Source organism: Corapipo altera, unplaced genomic scaffold (assembly GCF_003945725.1).
Source record: "Corapipo altera isolate COAL_440 unplaced genomic scaffold, ASM394572v1 79, whole genome shotgun sequence".
In the NCBI taxonomy this organism is placed as follows: domain Eukaryota; kingdom Metazoa; phylum Chordata; class Aves; order Passeriformes; family Pipridae; genus Corapipo; species Corapipo altera.
In genome coordinates this window covers 1,471,167-1,498,770 of record NW_020884927.1, presented here as the reverse complement: position 1 = coordinate 1,498,770, position 27,604 = coordinate 1,471,167, and the positions used below count along the sequence as shown (strand labels likewise).

At 43.5% G+C, this 27,604-nt stretch overlaps 1 protein-coding gene across 1 annotated transcript in view; it reads right to left on the bottom strand.

Moving 5' to 3' along the window:
* Positions 1–27,604, bottom strand: part of XPR1 (xenotropic and polytropic retrovirus receptor 1) — a 107,309-nt gene that overhangs the window by 10,310 nt on the left and 69,395 nt on the right. The window contains exons 3-11 of the mRNA XM_027658433.1: positions 27,158–27,259; positions 20,900–21,123; positions 17,080–17,229; positions 16,455–16,538; positions 15,883–15,964; positions 12,181–12,368; positions 11,767–11,946; positions 7,410–7,575; positions 5,508–5,699 (exon numbers count right to left, since the gene is read on the bottom strand). Coding sequence (XP_027514234.1) covers positions 5,508–5,699; positions 7,410–7,575; positions 11,767–11,946; positions 12,181–12,368; positions 15,883–15,964; positions 16,455–16,538; positions 17,080–17,229; positions 20,900–21,123; positions 27,158–27,259 — 1,368 coding nt within the window. The remainder of the gene's footprint in view (positions 1–5,507; positions 5,700–7,409; positions 7,576–11,766; positions 11,947–12,180; positions 12,369–15,882; positions 15,965–16,454; positions 16,539–17,079; positions 17,230–20,899; positions 21,124–27,157; positions 27,260–27,604) is intronic.

The following is a 27,604-nucleotide window of genomic DNA, read 5'->3' as shown; positions in this document are numbered from 1 at the left end:
CAGTTCTCACATCACCTCGTTCCCTCCTGCTGTAACCATGTAGGATCACAGTGAATTATTGTCCCACCTACCAGCAAACTCACTCCACGGGGTTGCAACCTGCAGGTTCTAACAGGGTATTGACAAGGGCTGAGTGACACAGCCACCACCCAGAGCTCCAGCAGCAGAGCCGAGGTGCAGCCAGGTACCTCCTGCAGCTCCCAGTGCCACAGCTGGATGTCACCCCAGCCTGTCCCTGTTCCTGCTGTGCACCACCAGCCTTCCCCTGAAGTCACAGCCTTCCCCAGGGTTCTGCATGGGGACAGACCGTGGGAGAACCAGCAATGCATCCCAGTGTGACATCGGCTACGCCAGCCGGTGTCACCGCTGGTAACGGCTGAAGCCACCGTGATTAATGAGGAGTGGGAGCAGTTACCAGACCTAGACATCTTCCACTGCATTTTCCAAAAAAGCAGCACATTTCCCATTCTTCCTCTGGTCAGACCTGGTCAAGCTTCTCTGTTAGTAAGGGACGGTCCAACACCTTCCTGCAAAAGCCCATTAATCACAGGGTGGCTCTTGCCTTGACACTTCATGTCTCTGTTCCTTGGTAAGGCAAGGAATTCCACCATTTTCTCTTAGGTTGGCTTTAAAAAACACAAATTAGACATTACTCCAGAGAAGCCTGTTTCTGAAGTGATGGTGAGAGCACAGACAGAAGCACTAACTCTTCAGAGACAGCCCTATTTAGTTAACTTCAGTATTTTTAATTACTGCCAATTTCCTGGGCTGTTTAATGAGAAAGTGCGTGGCAGTTCCATTATCTTAGACCGACCTAAGGCTCTCCAGGGCACCCCCAAGCCAATGACAGTTAGTGTTCAGCAGGCTCATTTGGAGTGCCTGGAAAAGGCGTGGGAGCAGGATGGAAGAGGAGACACTTACTCAAGTTTCCAGGCCACATAGATTAACTTTGGAATAATTTGAAGGTTAATAAATAGCAGGATACTGCTCAGATCACAAGGATTTCATTGAATAAGCTGTGTAAATCCAACTGACAATGTCCATAAACCATTCTACCTTCCAGCCAATTTTAACCCAATACCATGGTAAAGAACAAATGGTCAGGTTGAACCAGCAAATCCCACAAAACAAGAAGATGATGGAAGAGAACAAAGCACTCAAGAAGCCCAGTTCTTCAAGTATAGAAGTCAAATCTATATTTTATGTGAGCCAGGTATTTCCAATGACATCACGGGAGCAAAAGCCATCAAGGTAAGAGAAAGAAAAAACATGATGTGTCTCATTTTACAAAGAGTAAAGCTGGAGCATAAAAACATGCCTACAGTTTAAGAAATGACCAGCACTCCTAGAAGTAGTACAACACAACTCTAGTTGCACTGTTTCTCAGAAGAGCTGCCACCTAAACAAAACAATCCTGTCTTACACAGCCTGAGCCAGGTCCCAGTGAGCAGTGAAAATAAGGCTTGTTATTCCAGGTGTGTCAGTGTGCCTTATTTAATGCAAGTACACTTTATACAAGAGGGATCCCTATTGATTTCCATCTCTGGGGCCCTCAAGATATAAGAAGGACATAGATCTGTTGGAGCAAGTCCAGACGAGGCCACTAAGATGCTGCAAGGGCTGGAGCACCTCTGCTATGGAGACAGGCTGGGAGAATAGGGATTGTTCAGCCTGGAGAGGAGAAGGCTCCAGGGAGACCTCAGAGTCCCTTCCAGTGCCTAAAGGGGTTCCAAGAGAGCTGGAGAGGGACTATGGACAAGGGCCTAGAGTGATAGGAAAAGGGTGAATGGTTTCCCACTGACAGAGGGCAGGGTTAGATGGGATATTGGAAAGAAATTATTCCCTATGAGGGTGGGGAGGCCCTGGTACAGGTTGCCCAGAGAAGCTGTGGCTGCCCCATCCCTGGAAGTGTTCAAGGCCAGGTTGGATGGGGCTCTGAACAACCTGGTCTAGTGGAAGGTGTCCCTGCTCATGGCAGGAGGTTGGAACAAGATGATTTTTAAGGTCCCCTCCAACCCATAACACTCTATGACTCTATGAATGCTGTGATAAGCTGGACTCCAGTGGGAGTTGCTTTACTGGTGCATTTGTCACACAAAGCACATCTGCTTTTGGCAGAGTGAAACACCACAAAAAGTAGTTGTGCGTCAAAACAACACTGCACTCGGGGTAAATATTCTGCTGCAGGCTTGGGCTTCATCATTTGTTTCCCCCAGCACCACGTAGGTTTCTGTAGACATTAAGTAAGGCAATATAATACCCTGTTGGCTGGCTCTGGGGAAAGATACTCAGCTCTGCCAGGGAACTTAATGCCAGCACTGAACTCCTTAGTGCAAAGAAAGGGTGGGAAAGAGGTGGGGACAGACAGAGGCTTCTGGAGTGGCCAGGGACTGGGTCCCCCAGTTGCCAGGTAGCTTAGAGTTACAGCTATGCCTCATTTGCCTGAGCAAACATACCCCGCAGGACTATATTTACAGAGCACGGCCTGTGCTTCCCATTCCTTTGGGTGGTATAAAAATACTGAGAATTCTTCCTTTGGGAGCTCAGCAACAGTTGTCCTTGTGTTGTTGCTGTTGTCCCTGAAACGTGGTTGTGTTTGTGAGCCGTGGTGGAATCAGCACTTGTCTACGCAACCCCTGCCTGCTCCAGGCTTATGTTCTGGGGTAGCAACTTCCACTTCCCTAATCCCAGTGATATCTGAATATCAAAATGATAGCTTGGAGTTACCCCTGTAAAACTAGCCAGGACAACAGGATTGCAATTTTTGAGAGGGAAAACCTAACGGAATTTGCTTTGGTATCTTAGCGGTCTGACATCCCAGCTGCAATTAGAAGAGAAAATTGCATCCTGCATCTAAATCCAAGGGAAGAAAAGTAAAGAAAGGGCTTCTCTGAGGGAAGAAAGAATTGGAATTATGCACTGCCTGAGCAACATGAATTATTAAACAGGGATATTCTGGGGAAACAGATACTTGTCAAGAGCCCACAGTACATGGTGTTACTGGGGGGGATCCTTCTCCACAGGAGGTTTGGAGAAGGGAGTACCACGTGTGATTAGAAGCTGCATAAACATCACTTAAACGTAATAAAGTGGCATTTGTACATTTGTTTAGCTCAAGTTGTTTTCCAGCAGCAAGCACAGGAAAACACAGCACAAGCATGTTGTCAGTGCAGTCTGTATGAATTAGGTGGCTTTCCATGCCAACAAACCCTCCCAGCCACACAGTCCATCTTCTCACCGCTGGCAGGCACAAGCTACAGACCAGCTACAAATTATCCAGTGTTCAAATGAAGGGGGGAAGATGAGACTTCTCAGAGGGCTGTGAGGTCCCCAGGCCTCCCAAGTGGAGAACAGGCACTGGTGTACATTACCTGACCTCCCAAGGAAAGGCCACTGATTACCCTCTTGTCCTGGCAGCCAAAAGCTGTCATGCCAGAGGTATAAGTCATAGGCTTGCAAGCACAGGCACGGAAGACTGTTTCAAAATAAAACTCTTGATACCACAGCAATGAACAGGTTCATTACATACTGCTCTTTAGAGCAGGTCTAAGGAGCAAGAATCTTTACCAGTTTGTCACACTTGTTTTGGGCAGTGCTTTCTTAACAGCACATAGCTCCCCCCAGCAGATGTTTTGTAGGTAAGAGATGGGTGTTTGCTGTCTTTGGGCAGACACAGAGAAGGTGTGGGCGAGCAGCAAATCTATTTTCAACAGTAGCATCATAACAACTTGATGACAGACCATCTGATTCCAAGTTCAAGAAGAACTGGGAATCTATGTAAAGCACATAGATAAAAATGGATTCTTAGCAGGTACAGCATATTAGAAGGTGCATTTATGGCAGGGCAGAGAGGACGTGGCAAGGTCTTTAGGCAGCCCTCTGAAAGCCCAGGCACAGTAGCATTTATAAATCAGTGCTAACATGCAATTTCCAAAGGCCACAAAGCTTCCAAATTTTTTTTGTATGATCCCAGCAACTACATGCTATTGACTCCCACTAACAAACTGGACAGACAAAGGCTGGGAGTCATGGACATCTCACAGCAATTGGAACAAGTCCCATGCCTGGCTCGTAAACACCTCATTACAGCCCACTCCCTGCCAGGCTGGGAGAGGGGACACCAGTTGTGTATGGCAGCAACCAGAACAGCAGCACTGGCACAGATGCAAACCTTGAGGGCAGTAGAAAGAGGTAAAATTCTTCAACAGGATATTTTGACAGATGCTGGTTTTCCTCTTGGTTCCAAACCTACCCCAACGTTCCCACTGAAGGCTCTGCCAGAGTGTGCCCCCGGGAAGGAGAAGCATTAGTCAGCCTCCCCAAAGCTGCACTGTATATAAAAGATACAAGCAGTGACTACACAGCCAGGCAATCTGTACATGTCTCATCCCAGGGTTTGGCAGTGGTGACTAACTGGACTGCAGGGCTGCAGAATGTCAGTGAGCAAACAAGTTAAAGCAGGAACAAGCTCCAGGGACATGGCAGCGGCGAGGAGATGCACAGAAGATGCTCCCACACCAGCTTTCCATGTACCCCAGGATACCCAACTCCCAGCCTTCAGCCAGCCTGAGCCACTGCACTTCTCTGCCATTAAAATGCAAGGCCTGACAAGCATCATCGGTGTGACTTCAGGCCCAGCTACATCAAAACAGACACTTCTTGGCCATGGGAAGGTTTCTCATAACCCTGCCACCCCTCTAAAAAACCAGCATGTTAACTAGAATTATGCCTTGAACACTTCTCCCTGCCTCACCACAATAAATATTCCAGGGGAGGTAATTGCTCACGACTGTGTGTGGTTGCTAATTTCTGGAGATACAGAAGGCATATAATCTCAAGTGAAAGAATACAGCTTTTAGGACTTCAGAACAATGAAAGGCAGGGCGACTGCCTGAAGTGCAGAAACTAAAAGCTTTTTCCTTCAGAACAAGAAGAGAGTCGAGTAATTGTCGTTTCCAGGGAGATGAGGAACTTCAGGGATCAGAGCTCAATCTGCAGTTAAATGGATTGGAAACAACTCCTTACCAGCTGCAGAAAAAACATGGACAGAGTCACACAGGAAAATCCAGGGAGAGCATTTTCCTGGCACTGTGCACATGCCTCCACATTTAGGAATGGATGGATCGATTATTTAGATGATCCAGGTTAGCTGTTCATGAATACTAAGGGAGAAGTATTTCCTGTGTTATCCCTTTCCTCATACATCTCCCTCCCGTTCACCTCCCTTCACAGCAAAACCTGACAGGTATTTCAGTTTTCCCCTTTACGGAGAGAGAAACCTGAAAATTCTCTCCCACGCTCCATAAGCGCAATCCTAAGCAGACCAGGGATGTGAAAAACACCTAGAATAAGATCTTAAAACACTCTTTACAAGCAAGGCAGGTCTCTGCCTCTCCACTCTTCACAGGTGCAAAAACACACACAAAAAAAAAGTCAGATTCTGAGCTTCTCTCAGGTAAAAAAGCAAATCCCACGAGTTGCGAAGGACTTTCAAACATCCCTGATACCTTTGTGAGTGCTGTAGAGGGCTGCAAATGTCACCACGAAGAAGGTGGTGGAATATTTTCCAGCGTTAACCAGATGAAAGGCCCGTTTGTTATCACGGTAACGGCGCAGGCACTGGATGAATCGCAACCAAGCAGGGATGCACTGGACGACTGCTCTCACTCCGTAGGAGTAGCTGTTACAAATCTGATTATCTGCAAGAAAAAAAATAAAAATAATTAAAACTCTTAAAAACAAAAAGTTAATAAAAAGTTTAAGAACTACTGTTTTCTTCCTTTCTGCAATATCCCTTGATGCGACAGCAATTCTCCGTCAACGCTTTGTACTCGGGCACACACACCCCCCAAACAGCAAGAAGCCCATCCCCAGAAAGTATCCTGGAGCTCTGTCTCTGAGGTATTCAGGTGACATGACATCAATAACACATCCAGACAGATCATCACCTAACTCTCTCACTGCTGCTAATTATAACTAACATGCAAGAATTTTAGGAATAATCTATTTTTAAACGTGTTTCGTGCTGTTGGCAGTACTGTGAATAATTAAATTAAGGATGGAATTATAAAAGGCCTTCGACACTGGATTTTTGTGCATAAATGGGAGAGCACTTAGAATCTCTGCAGGACAGCTCTAAAAGGCTACTTTGCCCAAGATGTCCTTGACCCATTTTCCTTGTACACTGTAATAGGAAAAAACATATTTCAGGATGGGATTGAGTTTGGCGTTTTTTTGCTTTGCTTTTTAAAAAGCAAACCCAGGTCTGGCCTCAAAAACAGGGATGGGAAGCAACTACACACCATGTCATTTTGTCACCCCTGTGATGTTTGAAAGTCTTTTTTTTGGTTAAGGAAATGACCAGGAAACTCCCAGCTCTGCCTGGAACCCCCCAAGGAGTCCATATTCTTCTGCTGTCTCACTCAGCACATAAACCAAACACTGCCCCAACTAGCAATCATTTGTTTCTTATTCACACAAATGGAGACAAGTTATTAGTTGATATTTATCTCAAAGCACTGAGCCATCACTCCACTGCTTGGATTGGAAGAGGACAAACTGCTAGGCATTCAGTCACTTCATGTATTTCATTTTTATTTTTAATAAGTAAATATTTAGCTACTGCAACGCTGCCTTATAGGGAAGGGAAAGATGAGACAGATTGGAAGAACAAAGTGAACACTGATGCTTATTGAAGCACACAGCAAATTTTCAGCAAGTGTCAAAACCATCAGACAACACAATTTGCCAGCAGTCACTGCTGAAAATGGAAAGACAACAGCCCAATCCCCAAGAAGACAGGTAGTGTTTTGCCACTGGGAAAGCCAAGTCAAAATTCATATTCCAGCTCTGTGGCCCTTCTGGCTAGAAAGAAGGGAAGGCAGAGCATGGACAACACTGACATCACAACATCAACTCAAATTGGATAAGGGGTGGCACTAAAGAGATTTTTCCATCCTCTCTTGCTTCAGGGAAGTGCGATGGAGCCTGTAAGGCTACAGCAGAGAAAATTGTGGTTAACAGGCTCAGGCAACTTCTTTTCACACTGAGCAACAGGAACAGGCTAAAGGTAAATATATGGTTAACCTACAATGAAATAAAACAACAATGCCAGGAAAATGGATTTCTCTTTCCAATCAGTAGTGCTGTGTCTAAATTCTTTGATGAATACACACGTCGGGCCAAATGACTGGATTAGGAAATGAACACTCATGTGAAATTCCATTTCTCTGGATGGAAGTAAGAAAGGGGAGAATGTCTCTAATGCCGTGTTTACAAGAAACGCCTATTAATTTAATTTCCTATATCATTTGTAGCCCTCTTCAAAACAGATAATTATGAAGTTGCCTTCCTCAGTGTTTTTCAGGTCATTTTGACCGTGTTCACATGGGCCATCAGCATTACTCTACCTGTATCTGCCAGAAGTCCAGCATTGTCCTCCCACTGAACCTCAAAGCTGTAGAAGCAGATCATGTATTCCAAATCCATGAGAATCACAACCAGGCTGTTGAGCTGATCAGCCAGCCAGAAATCTGCGAAGCCCACCTTGTGGAAGGGAGCAGTGAACACTCGAAACTGTCAGGAAAAAAACAAAGCAGGAATAATTCATGGTTGTGTCAAAGGCATCTAAATGTAGTGGCAGGACATCACAGCACTGAACAAATATGGAAATAACAAATGCTTGAAGATTTATTGCTGACCTTTTGCTTCAGCTGACAAAAAAGGATAACTACCTCCTCACTTTTAGCACAAAGAACATTCCCGCTTTCATCCTCCTGTATGCAGATATTCTGTGTCCCCCACCCTTTTGTTTTTTACTGGCAGAACAGCCCAGTCTCCTCCAACTGAGCTCTTTCCCAGAAACTCCCAGTCTCCATGTAAGAGCTCTATACGGCTCCACTTCTCCTGTCACTCCTTATTTTGACCAGCTCCTTTTTTCAGGCACTTACACCATGTCTATTGACATCTTCCACACTTACCTTCTCCCTCACACTTAATGTCTGTCACAGCTGGATTTAGACTCTCAGCACGGCCACTAGTCTGATCATGTCTCGGTTTAGTAAACTCACCAGTTGTTCTTTCGTGTTAGAAGTTGTAAGTGAGGATTGTTACTGGATCTGCCAATGCCTCCAGCAGGGAAAGAGTTAAAGAAAGGGCAGAGGAAAACCTATTAACTGGCAGTTGGACTCCCCCTCAATACCGGGCCACTTTCCCTCTAAGCCTTAACAGCAGTTTTGCTCCTTCCAAACCAGACAGTTTTCATGCTCCATTACCTTTGATTACAACTCTCCCTACCCGGTTAGTTATAGTTACTAATGGCCAATTTCTCACAGAGACGGCACCAGCACCATCCGGTCATTCCAAGATTTATGAACCTTTAAATTAATGAAAGCACAGGCTAACACTGATCTTTTATGTTGCTCGCCTTATTAATCTAAAGGGTGCACAGCCCTAGAAACCCAGGAAAGGACTGACACGTTCCCATCAGCCTGTAATGCAAATTTAAGGCTCTGCTCCTATATTTCAAAGTCAAATAGGGGACTAAGAGGTAGTGGCATAAAGCAGATATGGATCTTGACCCAGAAAGCACAGTGCTCGTGTTGGACAGCACCTATTCCCAAGGCTCAAACAGGGAGGACTGTCTTCAGAGGTGCCCAGCTGCAGAACAGCTTCTGCAGAGGTCACAGACCTCACCAGCCTTCCTTTGCAAAAGGCCCTTCTTCCCTTTTCCCATCACTCCCTGATACTCTCTTTATCTGCTTCATCATAGACCCTTTTTTTTATCCATGAACAAAGACTAGCTAAAAAAAAGAAAATGTGAAAACAGCTTTACAGACAGATCTCCCTGGGGGAGGGGAAAAAAAAAAAAAAGAGAAGAAATAATAAAATCCTAGTTGCTATTTAATTTAGGGAGAGGCACTTCAGCACTGCCAGAAAACAGCATAAAACTTTTAAGAGAGTAGAAGCTTTCCACCTAAAGGTTATGGCAGAGCAGGAGTCAACAGATACATCCATGACATATCTGGCATTGGCATTTTGGGTTAACTATCCTTCTGAGCTGCCATTTGAACCATCCTAATGCCATGTACCAGGCACTGTGGTTCTGGCTGCTGTCCAGGCACAGTTGGAGCTGCAGCCCGACTTCCAGAGGGTGCTGGCAGTGCAGGTACCACAGGCACCTCCACACTTCCCAGCTCAGAAACCTCTGCAACATCCTCCAGAGAAGAATCACATTATAAAATACCGGAACAGAGTTGAACCTCAGTTTCAACAATCAGCTGCAATTCTATATCAACAATTCCACAACCTGAGCACAGACTTCCCAGTGCTGATCACTGCACTTTTAATCAGTGCTGAGATGGCAGATATTTGAGCTGGAGCTGAACACTTCCTAGATTTTCACCTCTCTCAGAGAGGCTCCCTGCACTTGTGTCACCATTCAGCTCCCTGCAGAGAGCGTGGGCATGTGGACACTGTGCCATTCCCTGTGCTCGGATCCGATTCCTCCTGGTGAGCTGCTCTCCTCAGCCCACACAAGTGCACTCATGGGCTTCTCACCCAGCAGCAAAGAGACAAAGAGCACTCACCTAAGCATGCAGAGCCTGGGATGGGAATTAGACTCACTATTGGCTAAACAACTTTTTTCACTCAGAGGACCAATTCCAAAGTAACTCGCCATCCCTCAGGGATTAACATAAGAGATCCCACTTGGGAGCAACAGCAGGCTGTGATGTTGATCACAGCAAGCCTCCTATATCCACCAGAAAATGCTACAACACACTTAAATATGTCCCTGACTCGGTTCTAGAAAAATTGAAGGTGCCAGTAATGCTCTGCCACACCTGATATAGACTTCATTTTGGTTGGAAATGAAACATATGAAGCATGTGAAGAAAAATGCTCACTAAATGAAAATGTGCGTGAGCAGCACAGTTCTAACACTTGGACTATTTAAACCTCCTTTCACCCAGAGAGCTGCTGGCAACTGGGTGGAGAAATAAAATACACCCAGCAGCCAAGTACATACAATAAGAGCTGTTCTTTATGTGCTTTGTCTGGCCTCTTTTTCCCCCCCTTCCTCCTTCCACATAACACACAGAAGTACTGTGTCATTTCCCACCATTAAGGTGATCTTGCATTTTGATGAAGCTTTCTTTCCCCCCAGGAGACCTTGGGATGAATTGGCCTCTGCACGCTCAAAGGTACTCAATGAACCTTACAGGTTCCCTTCCAACTCGAGATATTCTATGATTCTGAGAGAATCTATTTACAGATATATCTGTATCAATCTGAGACGCCAGTTAAAATGATATGAACTGAAAGAGCAAGGGAGAATGGCTTCAAATGGAAATAGAGTAGGTTTTAGATTAGCTATTAGGAAGAAATTCTTCCCTGTGAGGGTGGGGAGGCCCTGGCACAGGTTGCCCAGAAGGGTTTGTGGATGCTCCATCCCTGCAGCTGCTTAAGACCAGGTTGGACAGGGCTTAGAGCAACTTGGTCTAGTGGAAGGTGTCCCTGCCCATGGCAGGGGGGTTGAAACAAGATGATCTTTAAGGTCCCTTCCAACCCAGGCCATTGTATGATTCTACATCTCTATCACAGACTGTTTCATTGTCTGGAGATCGCTGGGACAGAGCAGGTGCTGCAAACTGCCTACACAGCTCTGTGAACACTGAGAATCTCACCCTGGTAAGGTATTAAGGTAAATTAGCACAGATATTACTCATGTGGTTAAAGCACTTCCAGTGCTTCCCCTCACACCAGGGGACAGCAGTCAGACTAATGAGGCTTGGGACTAAAGGTACATCCGTGAGGGATGGCTGAATGCTGGAAGGCAAAAAAGGAAAAGCTAAAACAGTAGTAAGCCAGCAAATCAAATAACAGAGGTTAATTCACTGCGTGTGTACCTGCACGCACAGCCTCAAAGCACAATCCTACATTTCATCTTTGTCGTGTTCCAGATGAAGTTAATTGTTTTAACTGGCATTAAAACAATTCTATGAAGAACACCAGCCAGCCAAACCCTCTTCCGCCCAAAGCTCTCAGAGGAGCTCCAGCAAGAATAAGGTATCAGGGGAACCAACTTGATTAAAATCAATTCAAAACGACGTACAGGGTGGGGATGAACATCTGAAACTGCCATTTGAGAAGAAACTGATGAGTCATCCAACAAGTTTGAAAACTGTTCTTTCAGAGCTCCCACTTGTAACTGGAACACTGAAGCAGCACATGTATTTACACTCAATTTACCAGACTTATCTTACCTGGAAAATAAGACCTGGGTCTAAAATAAAGAGTTTAACACCACAAGCAGATTTGCTGAAAAAAACCCCACCCATGAACATAATTTTACAAGCAGTAGCCTTGAGGTTCCCTCTCCATCAGTGAACCCTCTCTGCCAGCTGGGGCTGAGGAGCACCCATGCAGCCTTGCCTTAGAGCACTGGAGCCCTAATCAAACTGTTTCACTGCATTAGGGAACAAACAAGTAAAGAATGTCTTTAAATGTGCAGAAGTCTGTATACAGCCGTCTATAGGAAGATTAACACAAGGTACAGAAAGCAGAAGATGCTTCTGTAAATTCATCCTCAAAAACTATTTGTAGTCAATACCTGACCAGGTCTGCTCTATAAAAACACAGTGGTATAAGCATCCCAGCATCCTTCTTCACTGAAGATTAGTGACACTTGTATATACTTCACAGTTACTGCTCAGCCACAGCAATTTTTTAAAAAAATATTTATTTAAAGAAGGTTTAGAGACTTACCAAAAGTTTGAGTAGCCAGAATCGGGACTTGTAATATAAGGTTTTGGTAGGGTTGATGAGAAAAAGCAACATGAAGCCGTACAAGATGAGTGGATTCACCTGCATAGGGATGTAGGTGAATTTACCATATATACATGCCAGCAGGCTCAGGCACCACAAAACGCCCAGGAAACCAGCAATCTACAGGGGAAAAAAAAAAACAAACACACAGATACCTTATGAAAACACAGTTCTGAAACCCACAATGAAGTCTCATTATAAGAAAAGGGAGAGCAGTGCTCAATCCTGTAATCTAATCAGACTTCAGCAACTTCCTCTTCTAATTGTATTAGAGCTCCTTGCCAGGAAACGGCGCAGGGTTTATCCTCCTGATATGCTGCACAGCTCAGCCACTCCTACGATCCCTCTGTTTACCTCAAAGAGATGTTGATGGGACAAGTTGCTGCGGGGATTGAGTTCGAAGATGAGGACATGATTGACTCCAGCCTGTCTCCAGCCATACGTGTTGATACCCAGGAGAAAGAGGAATTCTATCAGGAGAAAGCCACCTCGATAGATTCTCACCAGTGGCCACACATTTGGTCCATCTATAAAAGCCACACCTGGCAAAGCACAAAAAAAGGAAGGACCTTAGGGGATAGCAGAAGTCAGGTCACATTGTGCTCCATGGCTTTGTACTGGTTCTCAGATGAGAGAAAACAGGGTACACTGTACAAAACTGCACATTCCAGCAAGTGGAGGACTTTTTGCCCAGCCTGTCAGAGAATTTAGGAGTATCCTGGGGAAAGTTCCCTCTCCAGCTGGTGTAATCCAGTCATTAGCAGCATCCCTGCCTCACGCTACAGGCACAAGCGACAGCACCAGCGTAAATCTGACTATATGCACTTAAATATTCTGGTTTAATAGAGATGAAATCCCAACAGACAGATACACAAAACACTTCAGCTCCCCACAAAACCAAGAAGCACCATTTACAGCATTTAAAACAATGCTAATCTGTGCCTAATCACCCAACTCAATACAACTGCAACGCAATACATATTCATAGCCAGCCATACAACACCCAGCCGCACCCAAACAGCAATCCCAGCCTAAGGCAGCACTGCTGGAAAGCCTGTTGCTTCCTTTGTTCAGTCTTCAGGGGTTTGGAAGCGAATTTGCTTCGTTTCAAACAACAAACTGCCTTATACAGCAGTAACTTTCTCCAGCACAAGCCTCTTTGCAAAGTACTGTCCCCAAGTTGCCTGATACAGGTTTTATGAGAAAAGCACAACTAAAATACAGTTATTCGAATCCTCAGTCTTTGTTTCAGTGAGAGTTTCTCAGCCATGTGTTTTTTTAAGAGGACCAAAAAGAAGAACATGCACTTTTACAGAATTGAGGCTGAGAATTTTTTCCCCACAAACCTGGCTGTCTAAATTACAGCCCCGAGTTCTACAAACTGTTTTTCAGAGACAGCACATCCGTAAGGAATTTCACGTGTTCAGCACTGATACTTTATACTACATAAATTATGGAGAAAAAATTGTGAAAGGAACAAAGACTCAAGAACTGTTGCTTTGAATTTGAAACTTATAGAGACTATTGGATTCAGACAAAACAGAATCAAATTTTGGACAGAAATGACATGCCCCCAAAGACGTTGAAAGAAGTGAGTCTTAAATGCAGAACTGTAAAAGCAGCTTTCCAAATCTGAATCTGGAAACCAAGGGAGATCACAGAATCATAGAATGGGTAAGGTTGGAAAAGACCAGAGTGGGCCATCTGGTCAAAACTCCAAAGAGGACTGAGGTGCCCGAAAAATCCTGATTAAGAAGTGACCAGACAGAACAGGATAGACATGCTGTGTGCTATTCCAGACAGAACACCCAGACAAAGGTTTATCCTGAGGTGAACAGGTGTATGACACTACAGCATATGACTTCCATAGCTAATGCCCACTAATCTTATTTCTGGCCTCCCAGGGTGGTTGAGGACCATAACTGCAGTGTGGAACAGCAGCTGGAGCTGGAGAGAAAGCAGACACTGAGGAGTACAAGCTGCTGAGAGACCAACATGGAGAAGTTTAGAGTAGTTCTGTATATTCTCTCCTGTGATACTAAGACATTGTTTAGTTCAGTTTCCAGAGAGTAAAGGCTCAATTTGATTCCTTTTCACTTTTCCAAACTGAACCCTTTTCTTCCCAACAGCTGAGCAGTTTGACTGGAGACCCTCAAGGACCCCACTTGCAGGGAAGTGCCCAAAGGTGTCCAAGGTCTCCAACTGTGGTGACCCAGCCCAGGGCTCTGCACTGTAGACCCAAGGCAAAGAGATTGTCCATTCCTATACTCTTTCCACTTAAATTCAACACAAGTGAAGTCACCTCCTACAGTTGGCAGGGATGTGACACTCAACCAGCTCATCCCTTCAGCCAGCACAGGCTCTGCACAAGGTGCTCAGAGAGGAAAATATCCCTGGTGACAAGTTCAACAGCACCACAGCCTAATTCTCTAACAAGAGCAGGGCACTGCTGCAGCAAGGACTTGAGAGTTTGCATGAAACCTTACAGGTTTCTGGTTAATAAAACAAATGCTCATTTCCATGAACCTCAGTAACACACTAGTCTGGCACCTAGGAAAGCCCATACAGAAACAGTGAGGCCTCAAAATTTGTGCTCTTTAGGGTGACTCCCTCCTGGGATCCACCTGCAGCATTTGCAGCTTTTAACAGACCCCAAGTTATGAATTCATCACTGTAAAATACTGCAGCTTGAGTTTTCAAACCAGGCAATACAGCACTGGGTCACTAATAGAAGCCGTGTTCTGATGCTGTTTCACAGAATCTACACATAGAACACTAAAATCCTACCTTAGCTGATCAAATCATAAAAATAATTTGGCCAAAGTGGCTGAGAGGTTAACAAAGTGTTAGCCAATTAAAAGCAAACACTTTGCAGTCAGAATCCAGGTTTTGCCCCGTATCTGTAGTAATGCAGAGCTAACAGATCATGCCTGCTGATACAACACACCTATTATCCACACTAGGTTAGTAACACCTGCTTTACAGATATAATCATTTTTATGATTTCCTTCTCACAACTGTGGCACCTTTTCATTCTTAACACCGAGAGAGAAAGCAAACACAACTGGGTTCAATCATATTTGCATCTCACACAGAGATCAAACATTTAAGTAACAGAAACGATGAATAAAGAACAGCTTCTACACATTAAACAGCCCCTTCATGTAGATGGGTCAACTTTCTGCCTCTACCATTGGAAGACCAAATGGGAAGCACTGCAAACAGCTCCTCAAACAGAGGCATTTTATCCCAAGAGATGGCTGGATCCAATTACAGAAACATCCGATTAAAAATTCTTTTAAGTCAAAAACACAGACATGGGCTTTCCCTAATGCAAGAGCTCGTAAGTTGATTTGTTAAGCCTTTTCCTTTGTACTGCTTAAGCAAGTTACAACACTACAGAAATCACACACACAATTAGTAAAGCCGCTTGTGATTAAGCACTGTGTCTGGATCTACAGTACTAACGTGGCTCCTACTCTAATCAGAGGCCAAACTCAGAAGGCACAGAGCAGAATAAAGCCCAGACCTGAGATATGCAACAATTTATTGTAGCTTTTAAACAATCTTGCCTGCATCTGCCAACAAGAAAAATACAATTAATTCCATTAACAGGCACGAGGCATTGAAATCCTAGGAATTTCCAGATGAAAATGTCCCAAGTGCTCACATGGTTCTGTGTCTGGTCTTGTTCTCTGCAGGGAGTCAGTGCCATGCAAAATTAAAGTTCTACAAGCATCTGTCTCAAGGTGGGTGAGGGCCATGTGTTCACAGCAGGGAATAGAAATCTGTCTTTACACACAGATATTGCACCCTCAGAATATCCCTCAAAGAATAAGGAGAACACACATAATGTGTTCGCACACATAATGTGTTCAAAATCCACACATATAACATGAGATAAGCCACAACCCACTATTGAGCAGAACTAAATAATTCACACCAGTGTGATCCAGCTCTGATTTAACCCAGAACATCCTGAACTGCCCACTTCAGGTCCAGGCCCTCACTGAGTGATAAGAATACATCCAAACCAAGGTATGGCAGGATACCCACCTGAAAGTATGACGGTGACGTTCAGTGCAATGAACAACCCACAGAACAATCCAACCCTGAATGTAGTCCAGGCTGGTACAGGCTGTGAACAAAGCAGTGGCAGAATTAACGTGGGGTAAACAGGTTATCAGCAAACTCAGATTAGTTTGCAGAGTAAGTTTAAAATCAGAAATACAGTGCCCTGATCCCTGATTGCCCCGTTGCTCTTGAAATGAGGTTTTTTTAAACTGAAAATACCATATAATATTCTTGTGTGTAGAAACGGAGCTTGGGCATCTCAATGCCCTTTGAAAAATATTCCTGACCACACAAACACTAAGCATATGTTATTATTAGCACAAATTTCCTTTCACTGTTTCTCATCCCTTCATTACCTTGTCTGCATGCATTAGGAATAGTAACCTATTTCCAAATCTTCCGGAGCTAAAGCAGATTATGTGACCATGCCACCCTCACTGGGCGCATGAGCACGCTCACATCAATTACTTTCACTACTTTGTTGAGATGTTGAATCTCATTTGGCACCTTGACAAGTTGGAGAAGCAGCTCTGCTCCACAGCCCGATCTCTCACCTGAGCTGCTCCTAAGGGTGGAACACGCAAACGTTTCATTGCCTTCTGTCTGTCTCCATCTTCCAACTCATTGGTCACCACTTCCTAAGAAGATAAAGACACACACCACTGAAGTTCATTTGAATGATGAGTACGTGGTAATGCACTAAAACAACAAATAATGGTTGGTTTCCATGTTACATGTGAGCCCTGGTCCTGTACTCCTTTAATACAGGGTACCAAAGACATGAAAAGCTCACTCTGCTGCACCAAGTTTCTACACAACAGAAGCTAACACTGCACTAACTTTTTAAAGGGAAGACTTACTAACTGAACAGAACATATCCAAATTTATGTAAGGAGTGCCTGAAATCTGTGGCACTTCAAAATCAATTACCAGTTATCTTGGTGGTGAATACAAGCTATACAGAGGGCAAAACATTATAGAAATTATAGAATCACAGAATGGTTTGGGTTGGAAAGGACCTTAGAGATCATCCAGTTCTGCCATGGGCAGGGACACCTTCCACTAGACCTGGCTGCTCAGAGCCCCGTCCAACCTTGAACACTTCCAGAAACCAGCAGTGAACAAAACCCCGTGGTTTTCCAGTTACCAGAGGAGCAGTGCCCTGAGCAGCAGCTTTACCTCCGTTTCGGAGATGAGCTGGTTGATCTTCTTGCAGGTGTAGAAAGGTGCCACCTCCACCTCGGCCACCCTCCACTCCGCCCCCCGGGCCGTCTCCAGGTTCTTGTCATGTTTCTTCAGGATCTTGCGGAAGCCGGTGAAGTTCAGGTTCTGCAGGCAAGGGAAAATACATGCTGCTTTTAACCCCAGTCAGCTCCCAACAAAACTAAGTGGTTCTCTCTCCAGTGCTAGCAAATAAAGGAATAGTTAATACAGAGAATCAAAACGATTGCATCCATTGTCAGGAAGTGTCTGAGTTATTACTTTGTTATAAGTAATACATATTCCTCGCAAGTAAAATAAAACGCGGGGGACTCAAGGGCGTAAAAAGAGGCAACTTATTTCCAGGGGGCTACCTGAACCCTTTTATTCCCTGAAAAGCCAAATCACTGCCATTTTCCTGCTTTACGCAGGACGCAACAACATTCCTGATGACACATTGAAGACAAATAACCTTCAAGGGGTTTTCCCTTCTGAAAAGGCTGAGCCTACTGACTCCTAGTTTCTCTAAACTTTACAATGGTTTCAAATCAAGTCCTCTAGATTATGGAAGGGACATCTTTGTACAAAAAAATGTCAAAGCCGCATGTTAAATCCAGACAAGTGCATCCCCCCAGTAGCATCCTTTTTCATGGAGTATGTTGCACTATGACTAAAAAACTAGTTTAGGCTTGCAGATGTGGGAGATGTAACTCTCCAGTCTGCAGAGATAAGCACGCAAGGCTTAGAAAAGGAATTAACTGTTGATTTACAAGTTATACACAAGCCCTGACCCCACACTTTACTAACCCACAGTACCCAAGACAGGCAAAGCTCATCACACTGCAGGCAGCTGCTGCCACATGATGTATTTGCAATCCTGCATTTCATTATGCAGGAAACTCCATTCAGAGACCCAACATTTCGTTCCAGCAACAGCAGAAATGCAGAGGGATCATGGCAAGATTCACTTCCGAAAAAAGCTTAGAGCAGCTTGGGAAGAAAAATGGAGAAAACAACAAAATCCAGTGCCCTGGGGAGAGGCACCAACCACTCACCGAAATTATTTTCAATCTAATTATGCTTAGGGTGATTTAATGCCAGACCCCTCCCATCTAGGTGGGGAAATGAGGCTGGGGAAACAGGCTCAGGAAGCCAAAGCATTAACGATCTGCCTTTATTGCATACAAGAGACTTTAATTACTTTCTATTGTAAAAGCCAGCATTCCATCCCAGGGAGAGTAGAAATTTCACATGAAAAACTGCAACAAAATGATGGTTTTGGTCAGAGATTTCTCTGTGGCCTGAACTAACATCCCTTCATCTACCATGGGTGCAAACCCAGACTAACTCTGGGGTGCCTTGGCTGGTCAGGATATGGTTACACCAGACACCCTAAAACCTCTCTGGTAGAATTTCATGCTCTGGCTGCAAAAATTCTGCAATCCCAAAGTGCATGTTAAAAGCACTGTTGGCCACAGTGGTACTTCAGACAGGGAACATGATGGAACTATGAAACAGAACAAACATCATTTATACAGTCAGATATTTTGCTATTCTTGCTATTTGTGTTGCTTTTATTTGGCAAGGGACTTTCCCCAAGTCTGACCTCCATTTCTGTTGGGTAACAATCAAATTCGTTTAAGTGAATCAACCAATGGTATGTTTTGTGGAAAAAACCCCACCACCCCAAACCCACAAAACAAATACTACAATTTAGGCAATAATATAATGCAAGATCAAGTAGAATCAAACAGTGGACTCAAAACTCCTTTCTTATATACAAGTGTATCAGGAAATGCACCAAGGCAGTTTAATAAGACCGGTTCAGCCTCTATTATTTGCCTGACAAATGCACTATATTATATACAGAATATGGAACTAAATATTATATGCTTAATTTCTCAATTTGTTTCTCCTAAACCACAGTATTTTGAATAAATAGATTTATTTATCTATGTACACACATCTAGAATGTTATAATACTGTCAACAATAAATTAATTTTATCAGAAGTTTAATCACTGATAAGTTAAATATGTAAGAGCTGCCCTGGAGTCTAGTTATAGTTTCACCTGACGTTTGGTTTGTGTAGCTCAGGAACGAATGCACGAAACTCATGCTCTTGTTCAGTCCTGACAGACAGAGGAATTTGCTTCAGGTGCATTTTCCTTCCTTGGTAACCCAACTCAAGGCATCAGCATTTCATCAAAGCCACAGTTTGACATTTATAATGCTGCTGTTGACTTCACTTTACCTCCTACACGAAGATCTCAGCTACATCATCTTCCCACCAGGTTGTTGTTTTTTCTCCTTTCCAAAACTGTAAGATCTGGAATATTTCTAGTTCTTATATTCTGAGCTCAAGAGTGATTAAGGGTGGTATTCTGGGACTTGGTTTTATGTCTGTTTTAGTACTTGTATTCCTTGTCCTTAACTTCAAGACCAATTTGAAGGAATTTTTCTCATTCTCTCTTTGAAGGTATGTTGTAGAAAGCAGATGCAGACTGTGAAAGCTATCAAATCCACATGGGGTTTAAATCAATATTTAGTATACCTACGGTAGATCTGGACTTACAATAGCAAAAAAACCCCAAAAATATAAGTGTGCAAGATGCCTTTCTTCACTGATGAATAGTAGGAAAATATTTCTCAAAGGAATGACCTATGTCATCCCTTATTTAAACTCTTCATCACACCTCAGAAGCAATTTTTGTAATCAAAAGTACAAGCTGTCTTCTTTTCAAAAAGAAAATAAATGTAAGTGAAAAAAATCACTGCAGGTGATGGTGCTTCAGTCCATTCCTGGAAAGCTACAGATACTCCACCTTTCACAAGATTTTGAACTAGGAACTATCACTAATAGTTAAAGAGCTTTATTAAGAAACCCATCAATAGATTACAGACATGTGCTTAAGGACATAACATCACCTTAGGAGAGGTACAAACACTCAGAATTTTGGAAGAATAAGTTTTGTCCATACTGCAGAGTGGTATTCAATTAATTCTTATTGTTTAATGAAATTCTTTACTACAATGCTGGTAAAGATCTAAATACAGATATAGTGAATTTAAGTTCCAGCATTCTTATTTAACAAGCTAAAATGCCTCAAAGAAAACACTTAAAAGCATTTCAGAGTATTTAATTCCAGAAGAGCTAGCCCAGAAGAAAAGATATTAAGAGTTTCAGATTTTCATTTCAAAATTTTTGGAACTAGATCAGTGTCTGCAATATTTACCATGCCAGAAATCCAAGTAAAACTAAAGATTTGCTTATTTTTTTCATACCTCAAGGCAAATGAGCCTGTATCCTGCAGAAATCAAAATATTTTTTTTTAAAATGGATGTTTTAACAAGAAATTCTGATACAGCAAGGTCACAGCCACTACCATGGTAACACCAGGAGGAAACAGTACACGAGGATTTCAGGTTTCATTACAAATATTAGATAAAAGAACTTCTTCCCCAACCTGCCTGCTCCAGCCTTGCACAGAACAACACACTAGAGAAGAAGGAGGTCCCAGTGTGACCTCGTGCTCTGGCCACAAGTGCTGGGGTCAGACAGCCCAGAAAAGGAAGAAAGAAGGTCCTTCTCCAGGTCAGCTTAGCACTTCTAGCTCAATAAAAAGCAACCTGACTTAGGCTGCTAGGTATCTGCCTTTGCTTTGAAAGTGTTCAGGGGCCAACCAAAAAAGGAAGGAAGAAATAAAAAACCTGGCTTGAACGAGACAACTCGAGGACACGCAAAGCACAGGGACGTTTTACAGACTGGGCTTTGTAAAACCACCTCTTTTGGCAGGTACCTGATAGTTCTGCAGGAGGATGAGGCTGAGGTAGAGCTCGCTGAAGGCCAATTTCAGGTCTCTGATATTCCTGTGCTGGACACGCTCCTCGTGGGACAGGTGGAAGACGGGCTTTCTGCGCCGCTGCAGCGTGGAGGCCCCGCTGGCTTCTTTCTGTGCATCCAAAGTGGATTGTAGCTCAGTCCGGAGAGTGGTGAACCTGCGCTGAGCCTCGGCAAGCTTTTCTGTTGGCAAGGGGAGGGAAAAGTCAGCTGGGAGGGTCACAACTTGCCTACCAAGCCCTAAAAAGGACTATACCTATTCTTCAAACGACGTGCATGTGCACGGCCTTCCCCCATCACACATTAAGTCCAACAGCTCTGCATATTTCTCTTTGTATAGAATAGAATCAAGGAATTGCTCGGGTTGGAAGGGACCCTGAAGATTATCCAGTTCCAATCCTCTGCTATGGGCAAGGACACCTTCCACTAGACCAGGCTGCTCCAAGCCCTGTCCAACCTGGCCTTGAACATTTCCAGGGATGGGGCAGCCACAGCTTCTCTGGGCAACCTGTGCCAGGGCCTCCCCACCCTCACAGGGAATAATTTCTCCCTAATATCCCATCTAACCCTGCCCTCTGTCAGGGGAAAGCCATTCCCCCTTTTCCTGTCACTCCATGCCCCTGTCCAAAGTCCCTCTCCAGCTCTCTTGGAGCCCCTTTAGGCACTGGAAGGGACTCTGAGGTCTCCCTGGAGCCTTCTTTTCTCCAGGCTGAACATCCCCAGCTCTCTCAGCAGAGGTGCTCCAATCCTCAGAGCATCTTTGTGGCCTCCTCTGGACCTGCCCTAATGGGTCCATGTCATTCTTGTGCTGAGAGCCCCAGACCCAGATGCTGTAGTCCAGGTGTGGTTTCACAAGGGCAGGGGAGGAAGCTTCTCATTAAACCAATGTAAAACACACATGTTCTCAAAAGAAAAGCCCTTAATTAATTCGGTCAAAATCAAGGGTCTGTCCCTTCAGCACAGACTAAAGCAGCACTAGACATGAATTCAGATCTCTCAACTTCCATCACAGCTTTGATTTCTAGAGGTTTCTCAGTCCAGGACCACGTGAACACCTGTTATAGGTGGAAGAAGCCCAAGCTGTACCTGGGAGCTGCAAACCAGTGCAGGGACACTGGGACAAGCATTCCCAAACTGGCAGAGCCGTGGCTGGAGGCAGCCAGGAGATAAGGTCTCATCCAAATACCAAAGCAGTGACCAAACGTCTACTCTGAGAGCAAAGGATAGCTGCTCGTCTTTCCCAAATAAATCAAGTGCACAAGAAGCATCAGAAAAAAAAAACCCACTAGACAATATCATGAAACTTGACAGTAAGCAAAGCACTTTTCATATCCGTGCATCCACTATTGACTATGTGTTTACCATCTTTTTATGTGACAGTAAGGAAATCAAAGAAGAAAAACTCCACACTTCAAATGTGACACTGAATTTTGTTGCTCAGAGAGCAACCCAACCCCTGTGCCAAGCTCCCGGTGACAGACAAACACGGCTCTGCTTTGATCAGGAGTTACAACACTAGTAGCTGCTGTACATGATCTGCTGTAATAATTCATCCCTCTTTTACTCACTTTAGAAGCACTGCCTCGTTATTTACTGGTTAAAGAGACAGTCAGCCTGCATTTAAATATCATTTTGATGTGTTTTCAGGACAAGTCTGTCTCTGTTCCTCACACCTCAAGTACAAAAGAGGTGTTCCTTTAAACATGCTGCTTTATGTACCTTCAGAAAATAATATTTTTGGCTGAATAACAATCTTTTAAAGCTAAAAACAGCATAACTAACACCGCTATCGTTCTCTTTGTTCTGTACAACTGGTTCCTTCCAGGCTTTTTTTCCCCTGCTATGACTTCAGTCACAGCTTTGGCATCTGTGTTGATAAGCACAGTCACAGGCCACGGGTGTTGGTGGTGGCCAGGAAGATCCTGAGCAGGTTCACAGTGTTGGAGCTGGAGCCACCCCCACCCAGCAGGACACACACCACAAACCATGGAGCCACAAGGTCCCTCTGCCTCCCAGAGCTCTGCTGGACAGTCTCCTGGTTGACAATTTAATTCTCTTCATTAGTATCTTAAATAACAACTTAATGATAATTCTCTATTGCTCCCCCCTCAGATGTAAGATTTACTCTTCCTTTTCCTTTCTCTTATTCAATTCTGGTTAATTTTAAGGGCAAAACTACTCTGTAAATAATTTTACAGTGCTCTGCACTCCAGAAGGAGAATGCCCTTCTAAACAGAAAATGGGGATAAATGTAGAAAACTTGAGTACAGAAGAGCCTGAAACTCTCTACAACTTTCTTGCTTATATTAAAGCAAGAAGATTCAAAATGCAAGAAAGGACAACTCCTCTCTGACAACTTCCACAGCTGCAAGGACTCCACTGAACAGAGGAAATGGAGCCCACAGTGAGAACTGTCTGCTCACAGCCCAGAACTACCTAATATTCAACACACAGAAGATCAGACTGCAAAAACAATAATCTCTCCCCACTTTGGGAACTCTCTCGGGAAGAAGTAACAGATATCTGTTCATATCAGAAGCCTTCATTATAAATAAAACTCACAAGTTCACTCTCTATGTTCAAAATGTCTATTAAACCATCTGTGATACACAGATTTCTTTTGGATCAAATTAGTAAATATGGAGGAGTTTAAATTTTCATCTTACAACTGAAAGCACTGTGCCGTTGTCCTTATGTCCAGAAAAATCATGAAATCCATCAGCCTAATAACACAATATTTAAAGAACAGGCAATGTTTTGAAATAGTTATAAAACTGCTGCTGCAATTTTCCTATCTGTTTGCAAAGCAACATCCCTAAGAAAGCATTATCTACAAATACCAACATTCTTCTTAATTAAGCACTGTTGAGTAGAGTCACTGCTGTCTGCTATATAGCTCCCTTCATCCATAGGGGAGGACCACAATTCTCTGAGGATGAGGCTTTAACAGCAACTCTCCCAGTCCCATAATGACCTGCCACTCCTGAGAAACAGCCATCCTGTCACCACCTTCTCCCTCTTGCACTGACTCCAGTTATCCAGTCCACAAATCATTTCGTCTTATGAAGGTTGATTTTTAATATGAAGATTCAATGCAGAGGCAAGACAAAATGTGTGCTGCTTAAAACCTCCAAGGGAATTGCCTTGAGAAACAGCAAAGCAAAACAAATTAATTTCTCAGGTCGCAACACACTCTGAAATAATCGAAAAGACATTCACCACCATCACTAATTTATCACTGTCCACTACTATCTATCATTAATTTAGCACTCCAAAAAGTGAATGTAAAGGAAATGTCACTCAAGAGAGTCAGAAAAAAGCTTAGAAACTGGTACCACTCTTGTTGTGTTGCAGCATTTTGCATGACCTGATTCCCACCAAGCCCTCAGCTCAAGTGTAATTTCATGGCAAAGACCATGGAGAAATTCAAAACCAACAGAGGCAGCAAGAAAGAAGCAGCTTTACCCAAAAAATACTCCTAGATCCTCACTAAAAGAGTCTTTGGAGTTATTGAGTTATCACCTCAACTGTGCAATTCCAAGTTGTTTTTTGACTCAGTTTTTCAAGTTTAAACCAAAGTTCACACATAAGCATGATGGGAAAAAACTATTACACCAAGGAACCAGTAAAACCTCCCCCCCAGTTCCAGTTTAGATGATCATGGTTGTGATCAAAACCTGTTTCACCAGACAGGAGGTGACCAAACAGCCTGTACGTCCTCACAGGTCCCCAGCTCGAGGCATTTTAGGCAGGCACTTTTAGGACTCCTTCCCTTCCCTACTTGTGCATATTATGTTCAATATTTTGCTTACCAAGTTAAACCCATGGTTTCCTACAAATAGGAAAACCATTCCTAAATGAACCACAAAAATTTTACTGGCTACTGTTTAGCCAGATCCTGATGATGCTAATTTAAAATATAGCAAACCTGCCATCTAGAAAATCCCAAACCCAAACCAAAATTGGCCACAAATAAAACTTCAGCACTTGAACAGGCATTCCTCTGCTGGAACTATCTGAAAATTGTACTGCCAGTCTTTTTTCTTTCAGCTAAGGATAGCTCTTCTTGAGCATAATTCAAATAATCACAAACTGTTTATCAAATCTGATTTAGTTAATGGCAGTTTTCCTTTCTACTGAGCTGGGATGATGGTCTGGGGAATTAAGGGGATGTTTGATGGGAGCTGACAAGCTGAGCACACAGGGAATGGCAAAGGAACTTTGCGGCTGGCATTCCAGCCCCAAGTGCTCCATGGAGGAGCTGGGGTTCAAGAGCACCCCATTCCAAGAAGATGAGATTGTTCATGCTGTGGCAATCCCAGGAGATGCTCACTAGGGATCCCTCAGCACAGGGAATGATGACGAGAAAATGAAGCAGAAATCAACAAAAGTTTTGGCTTTCTTGAAAATGAACAATATTTACAGTTGTAAAGACAGGCATATAATAAGCCTATAATAAATAGGATGTACCAGGTCATAATCCAAGCCAACACATGCCTGGAGTTACAATAGGGTCCAACATGACATTTCTGACATGATCAGGGAGAGGAACCACTGATGGAACATTTCTTGCTGTAGCTTAACGTTAATAACCCTAATAACGGGTTTCCATTCTATGAAAGTCCTGTCACTCTTCTGCAAATAAAAGACTTACTTTAATCTTATCACAAGAGATTTTCAAATTACATGTATTCTCTCCTAGAACTTTTTGAAATGACAGCTATTGGGGGGGGAAAAAACCCTACCCTATATTATTAATGTCATTTTAAACAACGCTGGAATGGGTGTGTATATGTGGGTGCACGTGTGCCAGCAGGTCCTCATTAGGGAAAATTATAATCTGTATTGTGCATCTAAATTGACAGAACTTCCTTCACAGAGTCTATCTAGCAGTACACAGGATCTGATATGACTCAAAAAGGAAGACAAGTTTCTGAGCATAAAAACCTCAGACCTGGGACAGAAACAGCGGCTCTCCCAGGGAAACAAAGCACTGCTCTGAGTTAGGTATGTGTGAACTGCATGCAGAAAAATGCCTATAAAGTGTAAAACCCAGTTGCCCTAACAAAACATATCGATTCTACCTACAAACTGCCTCTTGTCCTGACACTCACTCTGCTCCAGGGAGCCAGGAGAGCAGGCACAGCCATCCCCAAAGAGATTCACTTCCCTAGATGGAAGCTGAATGGAGGCAAGCTCAGCCACTGCATCCATCATGCTTTCAGCTATTCTCATGTCCACAGCTCAGAGTCTGCTGGCAATAAAATAACCAGCACTAAAGTCATCACCCCGTGGTTATGAAAATATTTTGCACAATTCAACTTTGTTATCAGATTAAAATCAGAACTAGAAAAGGTTGCCATATTGTGCTGCAAATCCTGTTTACAGCACTAAGTTAATAAATCAACATGTTAAGAGAAAGTACAGAAGCCAATGCACCGTTGTGTCCATATTTAAATGCTTTTCTAGTTGAAAACCCATTTTTAACCTCACCAAAGAAGGTTGAAAACCAGTTGAAGTGCAATGGTGGGTGGAAGTGGAGCATATGAAGCCTCTTCTAGCAATATTACAGGGTGAATTTCCAACTATCCCCTTTTAAAGTTTTATTTTCAAAACACAGGGTGAGAAAGCAAACTTTCTCAGGGAAAACAACAAACAACAGCACTTGATATATGACACCTACTCTTACCATCACAGCATTGTTAGTCAAACAGGATTTTATACACAGCCAACGACAAATTGCCACTAGCTGATGTACTGCAGAAAGCTGCAAGAGTTTAGGCAAAGGTTAAGTGTTTAAAAACTTCTTGGACGCTTCAAGATGGTCAGGCTGCCATACACAGGCAATCCCATGAGAGCAATTCCTGCAGAAGCTCAGGAAACACCAGCTGGGGAGCTTGGTACACCTAAAACACGCACAGGAGACTGTCAACACGGATAAGCTGAGAGACTGTGCCCTATATGTAACATACCACTTTAAGAGCAGGATGCTATTGCAAAGCAATGAAGTCACCTGCCCTTCATTCTCCCTCCATCCAAACGCCATATTTTAGCTGCAGATATGTGATTAAACCAGAGAGTTTCCCATAGAAACCAGCCCTCTAATTACCCGATGGTTAACCTGCATCACCACTGTGATTATTCTGAAAGCTTGGGAGCTTCAGACTCTTTTTCTACTGTTGGATTTTCCACAAATACACACAAATAAGCACCTTACCTGAATAGAAAATGTTGATTTTGGCAAGTTCTTTCTCACAGGTTTGGAAGAATTTCTCTTCAAACGTGGCAAAACACCTTTTCACCGTGTCCTCATCTGTGTCTGTAAAACAGAATAGAAAAACAAAGAAGTTGTAACAGAAGAACACAGGAGCAACTTTAGAAGTGGCTGACGTGGAAATAGTTCTTCAGAGTAAATCCACCATCTTTGTCATGCAGAGAAAGAAGAACAAGCAAGTCGAAGGGGCTCGGGGGAACATATATTTGGCTGTAAAAGGAATTGCACCAAGACAGAGAGGGAAACACTCATATAAGCAGTAACAGCACCTCAACCAAAGTTCCCATCATCTTTTTTTGATCCTTCAAGTGCTAGTGCAGACCTCAGAAGCTTCATTTCCACTTCCTAACCCAGCTTGTGTTTGAAGACCAAAGCTGGCCATACCTTGGC